Source organism: Vigna umbellata, chromosome 9 (genome assembly GCF_029865625.1).
Source record: "Vigna umbellata cultivar VRB3 chromosome 9, Vumbellata_1.0, whole genome shotgun sequence".
NCBI classification, from domain to species: domain Eukaryota; kingdom Viridiplantae; phylum Streptophyta; class Magnoliopsida; order Fabales; family Fabaceae; genus Vigna; species Vigna umbellata.
Genome location: NC_142173.1, coordinates 24,817,352 through 24,829,588, shown reverse-complemented (window position 1 = coordinate 24,829,588; position 12,237 = coordinate 24,817,352). Strand labels below are relative to the sequence as shown.

At 38.0% G+C, this 12,237-nt stretch overlaps 1 protein-coding gene and 1 long non-coding RNA gene across 2 annotated transcripts; both read right to left on the bottom strand.

Annotated features, from left to right (window-relative positions):
- Positions 1-5,683: 5,683 nt before the first annotated feature.
- Positions 5,684-8,378, bottom strand: LOC148193022 (uncharacterized). The gene is made up of 3 exons (XR_015782348.1): positions 8,172-8,378; positions 7,919-7,984; positions 5,684-5,902 (listed from the first exon to the last, which is right to left on the bottom strand). It is a non-coding gene; the product is annotated as an uncharacterized LOC148193022 (long non-coding RNA).
- A 67-nt stretch (positions 8,379-8,445) lies between these two features.
- LOC148193021 (uncharacterized) lies at positions 8,446-12,237 on the bottom strand. The gene is made up of 6 exons (XM_088099344.1): positions 11,145-12,237; positions 10,552-10,985; positions 9,774-10,098; positions 9,075-9,260; positions 8,868-8,917; positions 8,446-8,760 (listed from the first exon to the last, which is right to left on the bottom strand). The coding sequence occupies exons 1-6, from the start codon at positions 12,235-12,237 to the stop codon at positions 8,446-8,448; spliced, it is 2,403 nt and encodes an 800-aa protein (XP_087955470.1).

Here is a 12,237-nt window from a genome sequence, read left to right as displayed (position 1 = left end):
CATTTTTCTCCTTGCATCTCTATTTTTGTTTCTTCACCCCAATAAATTTAATGTCATGTCAAATATATATTCCTTGAGAATATATATATATATATATATATATATATATATAATATTAAATTAATTAGATAAACCGTTATTATTATTTATTAAATAAATTTATTGCGAAAGGTATTATATTTACTAATATGGTAGTGCAAGTTAACTCTAATGATGTTTTTTCTCTTCAATTTTAGTTTTTTAGGATACTGTTTTTGTATGTTTCTTCCTTCACGTTTGTTTATCTTCATTAGTATGAAATAGGGAAGTAGGTATTCATTTCATTTTTTCTTCACTTATACAATTGGCTTTTGAACTTTTTTTTACCAAAATCGTCCGTATTAAATAAATATGTATTTTTATAATATTTTGTATGTATATTGAATTTCAAAACTTATATTTGCAAAAATATTTACCAAATTTTGAAAATCGTAGGAAAAATTTTCAATAATAATCAAATTTCGAAATTTCATCAAGAATAACATCGGATTTTGACATCAGTTTAAAAAAAAATATCAAATTTTGAGATTCGGTGAACTAAATTGTTAAAAGTTTAAAATTTGATTAAATAACACAAAATTTAAGAATATATCGAACTTTAAAATTTAGTTTAAAAATTCATCGAATTTTAAAATCAAGTTAAATATTTTCTTTATTTATCCTCATGAAATTTGAAACTTGTTACTATTTTTATTTTTTATTTTATTTAAATTTATTTTACTTGTTTATTATTTTTTATTGTTTTTTTTAATTTATTTTGCTTGCTTTTGAATTGGTTGGTATCCATTTTAGTTATTATTTTAGTTATTATTATTGAAAAAGTGAAGTATTCTATATGATGTTATGTTGTAAGTGGTTAAAGCCTTTGTATATCCAAGATGGAATATATTTCAAGTTTTCTTGAAGCTCTTCTCAATTGGTCCATCAAATCATCAATTCTTGATAACAAATACTTATTCTTAATCGTCAATTTATTCATTACTGATAATCCACACATAGTTTAGAACTTTCATCTTTCTTCTTGACCAATAATAATGAAGCTCCCCATGGTGAAACAGTTGGCCTAATAAATTGTTTCTCCAATAAGTCTTTGATTTTCTTCTTTAGTTCAATTAACTCCGTAAATGTCATTCGATACGGAACAAGGGATACTGGATCTGTTCCTGGAATTAAATTGATAGAAAAAAATCACTTCTCTACTCTATGGTAACTTAGATACTTCATCTAGAAGGACATCAACATACTCTTTGACCATTTATATGCCTTTGATTTGTTCTTCAAAACTCTTCTTTTTCTCTTGAGTCATGATCATAACATAAGATGCTTCATCTGTTACTTCCATGAAAAGTTTTTAAGCCGAGCCCAATTCTACACCATTAATATTTGGAAAAACAATCTTTTGTTGCTCACAAAAGATTAGAAAGTAATTGGCAGTCAACCAATCTATCATAAGAATGACATCTACATCTTAAAGAGGCACACATATCAAATTCACTCTTAACTTGCATCCTACAACTACGATCGGGCATTCAACACAAACTGAACTCATTAAGACCTGACCCAATGTTGATGTAGAAACCACCAGTTCATAATGCAGATCACTCACTAGTCACTAGTAAAAAATCGTATTTTTAACTCGCATATTATGCTTCGGTTCCAGCAAAACCGAAGCATATCAAAACACGGTGGCAGTTTATTAATATTTAGAACATTATATGCCTCGGTTGTCAAGAAACCGATGTGTAAAGGCAATACTGTCTCGGTTAGCAAGGTGAACCGAGGCATAAACTCCACAGATATTATATTAATTAAACCTTTCATCTGGTACGATAGTGGTGGCAGAGATACTGCCTCGGTTGGTAGGAAGGACCGAGGCATACAAGCCTTTACTACCTCGGGGGCAAGAAGGACCGAGGCATAAAAACCTTTCTTATATGCGAAGGATGAAATTTTCCCCCAAATGTTCAACCAACGAAAACCTAGTGCGACTGAGTGCCTTCTTTCTCGCCTCGTCCAGCCTCGTCCCCGACCACTCCATCGGCGGCATCGTCTACTCCGAGTGCAGCCTCGTCCCCGACCACTCCACCGGCGACATCCTCTGCTCTGAGTGTGGCCTCGTCCCTGACTAGTCCACTAGCGACATCATCTGCTCTGAGTGCGGCCTCGTCCCTGACCACTCCACCGGCGACATCCTCTACTCCGAGTGCGACCTCGTCCTCGAGTCCCACTCCATCGACGAGACCTCCGACGGGAGACAACGACCCCAACCGTCCTTGAGTCTAGATCCCCTCGCGACGATGACGGTCACGACACCCACACAACCAGTACAACCGTGGGATCGGTGGTTTCCGGCGCTAGTCTTTTTGGTTACACATCTGGGACGACACAAGGGATGACGATGCACGCGAGAGTCGCTACTTACTAGGTTTGCTGGAAGGGAGGGTGGAATGGCTGATTATTATAGAGGAGTTGGTGGCTGATGCTCATTTGTTGTTGGCGTCGGCGGTGGGGAAGAAATTGATTTTTGGGGATGATAACCTCCGGAATGCTGGCGCCTTTGATTCTTACAAAAGCTAAAAAGGTACTTTTTTTTTATTTTCAAGACGTTGCTGGTATTTCTGATATGCACTTCATGGACTACTTCAATCTGGATAATGAAACTGCTGCTGTATTGATCAAAGGAAAAATAATCACAGTAATAGGCTCACCTATTGATCTTGCAGCTGAATGTGCAAAATGGAACCGCATCTATTAATATGGATTGATACCTACTCACAGCTGAATGTTTACTTTCCAGATTTCCAGACTTGTGGCCATTGAAGAAGTATGGATTGATACCTAGTCACAGTTTTATATGTGTGTAATGGGACTGCATCTATTAATACAAACTAATATCCCGCTACACAAGAATGTATTGTTTCGTAAAATATAAAAAAAAAAACCCTTTCTACTGCCTCAGTTCAACTCCAAACCGAGGCATAAGACCCTTGTACTGACTCGGTTCACCAGTTCAACTCAAAACCGAGGCAAAAAGTGGTAGACTTTTTACCTCGCCTGTATATACCTCGATTGCGGAACCGCTATGGATAGGCGAAAATAACCGCTATCGTTTTCCTTTACTACACTAGTGAGTAACCTAAGATCCTTTGCACAATCTAATGACACAAAAGAATGTGTGACTCTAGAATCAAATAACACATTTACCAATTTTCATACAATAAACAAAGGATGCACAACAAAAGCATAACAAGTTAACTCCTTGTGAATCGAAATTCTTTTCAAAACTAGGCTTTGATACCAATATGTAACACTCACTCGAAATGCTACTAAAAATTTAGAAAATTTTCGTGCATATACTAAACATAGTTATTTTTTACAATAAGTTAAAAAATTAAAATGTTCATTTGATTCATCAAATAAATGTTCCACTTAGTAAAATTTATTTACAATAATAAGAACATTTAAAAATAGTCAGTAATCAAAATTTATCCGAAATACATCTGAATCCAAGAAAATGTATTCCTAATGCAATCCCCACTCTCTTCATTGTGTATCATCCAACAAAAATGAATCCACGTGTAGACTCAGCCCAAGAGGTTCAAACATCAACATAACCCTCGCACATAGCTTACCATCCAAAACTATCTTAAGTGACACTTCCCACCACTCTCTTAAAGAGCTTCCCCAGCGAAGTACATGGTGCCACTTTCCACCACTCTTCTAGAGAGCTTTCCCGACGAAGTACACAAGAGCCACTTCCCACCACTCTTTCAAAGAGCTTCACCAGTGAATTACACAGTGCTACTTCGCACCACTCTCCTAGAGAGTTTCATTGATGAAGTACACAACGCCACTGTCCACAACTCTCTCAGAGAGCTTCACCAGCGAAGTACACGATGCCAATTCCCACCACTCTTTAAAGACCACAATTGGAGTCTCAGGGGTCAATTCCCAAAGTCCCCTCATCTTTGGCCAAGAAGCATTCTTCTCATATACATCATCACATCACATACACATTCATCACATTCACAGTAACAAATACTTCATTTCAAATTATCAAACAACCATATAACTTAAACTCAAATCATTACTACAAGCAATATAAAAATCACTTCATATCTCTCAACCCACATTCTAACTTGACCCATGATTATATTTTAGCTTAAAACATGTTATCAAAGAAATAATGCAACAACGCATGGACCACATATGATCTTGCACCCCGGTTCATCACATAAAATGGTCGTAACACAAGACATAAGCTTATACAAAAGCCACCTGATATATCTTGGTAAGGATGAGTCTGATACAACTCGACCAAAATCTAATACATCTCGACCAAGGTTTGAAACATCTAGGTCGAAGTCTAATACATCTCGATCAAGTCTGATACATCTTGATCGAGGTCTGGTACATATCGAGTAGGGATTGGTTAGTTCAACAAAATATTATTTCATTCCTTTAACGTTGTATTAGTAATTATGAAGGATTTTAAACATCCTAATGGTAATGATTGGAAACTGAGTAAATTAGGGTTACTCAGTTCAAGTTAAAAACTATCTTAAACTTTCCAAAAACCTTACTCAAATATGCAACTGCCAACCTATTATTCAACTTATCTAAAAACATACAAAAAAAAATCGCCATTGCTCAATCACACCAAACTTAGCTTTCATATCATTATACAAAATTCATAATTACTTTTATAAGAACAATCAAACCTACAACTGACCAAATACAACAATTATTTTGTTTTTACAATATATTACGCATATTTTGGTATCCACTCCAACAAATATTGACCACACATAAAACAATGATCGTCCTACACATTATATCACCATTACATGAAATTATCATCAGTAATGTTTATGAAAAATCATCGCACACATCCACACTATACTGCTGAAAACAAGGTTTCAACAATAAAGTATTGAATAGTGTAAAAGAATAAGTACAAAAAATAATGTAAAAAAATAGTAACATATAATTATATTAATAAAGATAAATATTATATAAACTAATGGTGATGAATGATTACAATAATTAATGTAATATTAATAAAAATTGATATTATTTATAGCTAGAATAAAAAATCATAAATCATACGATATTGAACAAAATTTTAATTTTGTCTATCTAAATTTTTTTAAGAGTGAAATAAATTTAAATAATATGTAGTAAATATCAATAAAATATTTATTAATATATATATATATATATATTAAATATAATTAATTACATCTTAACGCTAAATAATAATTATAAGAAAGGAATATTTTTTATTGTATTCGTTATATTACGAATTGTCCTTATTTTATTGCAGTCAGAATATTGTAAATATTTTATTAATATTTATGTTATATTTTTAATATAATAGAGTATATAGTTAATAGTATCTTCTTTTTTGTATTTTTATTATAAATAAAATAAATAATAATAAGTTAATAAATGAAATTAAATTTAGATATTAAGAATACATAAATATACTATTGTAACATCCCAAAATACAGTAATCACTATAATTCAGAATTAATTACAATTAACAGTAACCATAAACAGTCTTTGCATTAAAACAGAAATAAAAGCCTACTGGCTAATATTTACAGTAGCTGCTCCAAAATAAAACAGCAAATTACAGTACAGCACTTTACAGTGTTCATAAACTAATCAAAATATAAAACAGTTCTGGATAAAACGCGTCTGCAGTACTGTACACAGAACTGTTAAAATACAGTACAGAAAATAACTAACAGCTACTATGGATCTAATCTCTACTGCTCCGATTTAACTTCCACTTCTACCAAGTTGGCATCCTCCAAATTTTCTTCTTCCAGCATTGTTTCAAGGGATGCACCACCATCTGCTCACATCCACAACGGATGATCATTGCATTTGACAAGACGGAAGTACATGGACAATAGACAACACAATGGAAAACGCAAGGGTAAGCTTATAATATTTAATTTATACAATTAACACATACGTTCACATATCAATTCAAGCGTGCAGCACATAAATTATCAATTCGCAATCATAAAATAAATATAAAAGACAGACTGTCCGGACTGTATGAACCATGTAGTTACAAGCGTCCATGCACCCGAGTGGTGTACAAGCCGGGATATACCTAATCAGCTACCACTCGAGGTTAGCCCCTCGCCCATATCTAAGCGATGAACGAAGAACCTCCTGCCATTCCCACGCATGACTACCCCCTTCTACGTGAAGATGAGTATCACGGAATATCAGGACGGACAGCGAGTCCTAACTTATCCAGGTTCATACTTTACCATTCAATATTTCACATTCAACACATCAGAGACGTTCCTCCTTGGAACGCTCTTTAATATCCACTTCCAATAATTTCTTCAAAATATATCATTCGTTCATAATAACCAGTTCTCTTTATTCCCTTTCTCATTCTGTGTTTCATTCCCTTAACATTTTACAACATTCATCCTTTGATCAAATAAAACGAAAGTATTACAGTACTTTTGACCACGCGTTTCTGAATAAAAGAAACGAACCGTGTACTCACTTAATACGTTTCAATACTTAATAATTTGAAAATACTGATCTTTAAAAGAGGTGGATGATACTTAGAAAGATTTTGAGTGTACAGAGTTCAGGTAGAATCCAAAGGATAAAACCAGTAAGAAAATGTTTAGATAAACAACCAATATAATTGAATTTCAGAAAAACAGCACTGCCAGTCAAAGAACGAACGTTCAGAATTTCAATTTGGACAAACATCAATTACGTTCGCTCAGAACTCAATAATAAGGACGAGCGTTCAGTTAGAAACCGAACCCTGCTGTGGACGAACGCTAGGTCAATGACCAAGCACGAATCAGCACTAACGCTGGTTATAACCCAAGCGCTTTATAGGACGAGCGTTTCGGTATAGGACCGAACGCCAACTTTGGACGAACGTTCAGTATAAGGACGAACGCTCTCTAGAACTAACGTTCGACATAAGGTCGAACAACAATAAGGACGAACGCTCGACATGAGGCCGAACGTCATTGAGGACGAACGCTCGACTTAAGACCGAACGTCACTTATTTATAAAGTTTTAAATATTGATCTATACTGAGCAGAACGAACGCTCATTCACTCAATTGGGGGACGCTCGTTCTCGAGCAGAATTCATTCCAAATGAATGAATTCCAATCTAAGTCATGTTAACCAAAAACCGAACGGTCTAAGACCGTACAGTGACGAACGACCTTTTAGCAACAGAGAATGATCAGAAAATTTAGATTTTTCACACTTAGCAGAATTTTTCCAGATTTCCATTTTCCAACTTTATACTTCCATTTCAGGTTTAATTCCCTTCAAACATCATCATCATGCAGATTTCAACATTTAAAATCATTCCAACCACACAATAGCCATTCTCCATTCATCCATAATCAACTCAACATGCATTTAAATCAAATTCGACATCAAATATAATTCATACAAGCCGTATCAGTTCATGACAGATTCATCCAAACCAGAATGCATATCAGATATCAGTGATCATTTCTAACAACTCAACTTCATATTTTTCACACATGCAAAACAAACCAGAAATCATATTCCATATCAGTAAACGTTTCTAAATACTCAAACATCATGCTTTCCATATATGCATCTCAGATCATAAATCAAACAGTATAAATTAAACATATAAACTTCCCTTACCCGGATTGAAATTCAACTTGTCCTAGGTGTAGAAATGGCTTTGTCCAACACTTTTTTCTTATGATCTTGACTCTTCCGAACTAAAATCTAACCAAATTTTACAGAACACTCAGTATACCAGTTTGCATGCAACTAAAAATCCTATTTTCCAGAAACCTAAAGGATGAACTACCGCGAAGAGACTTACCAGGTTGGATTTAATTTCTGTTCGGTCCAAAATGAAGATCAAGGCTGGACGAACTCTCCTATGGTGCTGAAATCGTGATTGGAGAAGAGATATAAGTTTTTACAGTAAAAAGGAAGTTCACTGGTTCAAGAGAGAAGTTGGAGAATATGAAAGGGTGAGTTTCAGAGGTTGAAGATGAGTTCGTGTAAGTGAAAGTGTGTTTTCGAAAAGTCTGATTTTGTTAAACTAACGTTAAAATTTGAGAACTACTCACATGTAGCCACATGCACACCAACTCTGATTTCAGAAACTTCCAACATGACAAGTGGCATGCTTGCATGCAGACTTTAGTGCGTTTTAATGAAATCAGAGAATGATGGGCGTGGTGTTTTGTGCACGTCAGAGGGAATGGGATCAGTCTAGGGAGTGGTTTTAAATGGCTGGGAATGAGGTGGAAAGCATTAAGAGTGATGTGTCAGGATTAAATTGGGCTAATTATTAAGGGTCTCACATTCTCCCTAACTACAAAAATTTTCATCCTCGAAAATTTAGAACTTACCCGGGAATAAGTGTGGAAACAAGTCTCTCATTGCACTCTCCACTTCCCACGTTGAATCCCCAGTCTTAGCGTCCCATACTATTTTCACCAAACGGATGTCTTTTCCTTTATGCAGCTTGGTGCGTTCATCTTCAATGCGAACTGGTTGCAGTTCCAACGTTCTATCTGGACGCAGTTGAATGTTTTCCAGTTCCAATACATGAGAAGGATTAGATATGTATCTCCTAAGCTGAGACACATGGAAGACTGGATGCAGATTTGATAATTGAGGAGGCAACGCAAGTTCATAGGCTACTGGTCCAATCTTCCGTAAAATTTGATACGGCCCTATGAACTTAGGAGACAGCTTCTTTGGACGCACAACTCTTCCCACTCCAGTGATTGGATTTAGTCTTAGAAACACATGATCACCTGTAGCGAATTCCAGTGGTCTTCTCCTCCTATCAGCATAGGATTTCTGCCTGCTCAAAGACGTTTTCAACCTGTCTTGAATCAACTTAACCTTCTCGGTTGTTTGCTGGATGAGCTCAGGTCCAGTTAGCACGTTCTCTCCCTCTTGAAACCAGCAAAGTGGTGTTCGGCATCTTCTCCCATAAAGTGCTTCAAAAGGCGCCATACCAATGCTAGACTGGAAACTGTTGTTATACGTGAATTCCACCAGTGGCAATACTTCATCCCAAGCGCCTAAGTGGTCCAGGACGCACGTCCTCAATAAGTCTTCTAAAGTCTGGATTGTACGTTCAGACTGTCCATCCGTCTGAGGGTGATATGCTGAACTCATCTGCAGCCTGCTTCCTAATTCACCTTGCAAAGATTGCCAAAACCGAGATGTGAATCTCGTGTCTCGGTCAGAAACTATGCTTGAAGGCACTCCATGAAGACGAATTATCTCCTTGATGTACAACTTAGCCAAATTTGTCATTGACATCTTCAGATTCACGGCTAAGAAGTGTGCGCTCTTCGTTAATCTGTCCACGATCACCCAAATTGAATCATGATTTCGGACCGTACGTGGCAGATGGGTCACGAAATCCATAGAAATGCTGTCCCACTTCCACTCTGGGATCTCCAATGGTTGAAGCAATCCTCCTGGACGTTGGTGTTCTGCCTTAGCACGTTGGCAAGTCAAACAAGATGCCACAAAGCGTGCAACATCACTCTTCATCCCAGGCCACCAGAACGAACGCCTGAGATCTTGGTACATCTTAGTCATACCGGGGTGTATGCTAAGACGACTATGGTGCGCTTCCTCCAGTATAATTCGTTTCAGCTCGCCATCATTGGGAACGCACGTTCTGCCAAGGTAACGTAGCATACCGTCCGTCCCAGCATTAAACTCCTTGGCTTTGTCTGTACCGAGAGCACCAAAGATCTTCACCATCTCCTTATCTTCACGTTGCTTTACCCAGATACGATCAAATATGTTACTGGATATTCTAAGGTTACAACACTTGATACTACTTGGCTCCAATTCAAACTGTAACCTTAGATCTCTGAAACTCTCCACTAAACTCAACTCTTTCACCATCATCAACGAGGCATGAACTGCCTTCCTACTAAGGGCGTCTGCCACTACATTAGCCTTCCCGGGATGATAGAGTAACTCAAACTCATAGTCCTTCAAAAATTCTAACCAACGCCTCTGCCTCATGTTCAGCTCCTTCTGATCAAATAAATATTTGAGGCTCTTGTGGTCACTGAAGACTTGGAATGTTGATCCGTATAGAAAATGCCTCCAAATCTTCAATGCAAAAACGACTGCTGCCAGCTCTAAGTCGTGCGTTGGATAGTTACGTTCATGAATCTTCAATTGGCGAGACGCGTACGCTACTGCCCTTTTCTCTTGCATAAGCACACAGCCCAAACCTTGATGAGACGCATCACAGTACACTTCAAAGGGTCTGGACGTGTCTGGAATGATCAGCACAGGAGCGCTTGTCAACTTACGCTTCAGCTCTTGGAAACGTTCCTCACACACATCAGTCCACGCGAACGGCTGATCCTTCCTAGTTAACTGGGTAAGAGGAGCCACTATCTTGGCGAACCCCTCTATAAAGCGTCTGTAGTAGCCCGCAAGTCCAACAAAACTCCTCACCTCAGTGACCGAACGCGGGCTCTTCCAATCTAACACTGCTCTCACCTTTGAAGGATCCACTGCAATGCCTCCAGCCGACACCACATGCCCCAAAAACTGGATTTCCTTCATCCAGAATTCACACTTAGATAATTTTGCATACAATTCCTTCTCACGTAACACTCCAAGTACCAGTCTAAGATGTTTCTCATGCTCCTCTTCGGTCTTGGAATAGATGAGAATATCATCTATGAATACAACTACGAACTCGTCCAAATAGGGCCTGAAGATGCGATTCATGTACTCCATAAACACGGCTGGAGCGTTCGTCACTCCAAATGGCATCACCACATATTCATAATGTCCATACCGTGACCTGAACGCTGTCTTATGGATGTCTTCATCTTTAACTCTGATTTGATGATAACCGGATCTCAAATCAATCTTTGAGAACACTGCAGCTCCATGCAGTTGATCTAGCAAATCATCTATCCTTGGTAAAGGGTATTTATTCTTGATGGTCAGCTTGTTTAATTGCCTGTAATCTATGCACAACCGAGAGCTGCCATCCTTCTTCTTCACTAAGAGTACAGGCGCTCCCCATGGTGACACACTCGGTCTAATGAATTGTTTCTCCATAAGCTCCTCAATCTGCTTCTTGAGTTCAACCAATTCCGCAGGTGCCATCCGGTATGGCTGAACGGATATAGGGGCTGCCGTTGTCACCAAATCAATGGTGAATTCAACTTCTCTAACAGGAGGCAACCCTGGTATCTCATCTGGAAAAACGTCCATAAATTCCTCCACAACTGACGTTCTCTCTCGACTGCCAATAGCGGACGTTCGTTCATGTCTCAAATCTCCAAGCTCTTGGTCTTCATGCGTCATGATGAGAAAACAGCTTGCACCTTCCATTATATCTTCCTTCAACTGGCCAAGCGTTACTGTTAACTCTTCTTCTTCATCATTAGGAAACACCAATTCCTTGTTACCACAATCTATAAGAATGTGATTGGTGGTCAACCAATCCATCCCTAGAATCACCTCCAACCCTTGGAGAGGTAAGCAAATTAAATTCACCTTGTAACTACGTCCCTCAACCACAATAGGACATCTAATGCATACAGTAGACGTCCTAATCTCTCCAGCTGCCGGGGTAGAAACCACCAGGTCGAACTGCATATTCCTCTCCACTAATCCCAATTTCTCAACACACGACTTCGAGATGAAGGAGTGAGTCGCCCCCGAATCAAACAACACATGACAGGATACTCTACACAGCAAGCATTCACTGGTTATAAGGTTACCTGAGTTAGCTGCTTCCGCCCCAGTTATTGCATACACACGACCCGCTGCTTGTGCTCTACCACCTCTCGGTTGATTCCTTCCAGCAACAGGTGGTCTCGTCACTGCCCGTCCACTCATATTACACTCGTTATTTGAGTGTCCGTTTCTTCCACAAAGACTGCAGTACTTTCCTCCAGCTAGTTGAGGGCATGCATTTCTATAGTGTGGTCCTCCACACCGGTAACAAATAACGTTCCCTTGTACAGGCTGTCCAACAGGAACGATCGCTTGTGATCCGCTTGTATTAGCTGGTTGGTTTGGACGAGCGTAAGGTAATCTTCTTTGAACAGAACCTCCTCTGGACACTATTGGTCCCCTACTCACTTGTTGCTGTTTCTTATGTCGTTCAGCCTCTGCCAT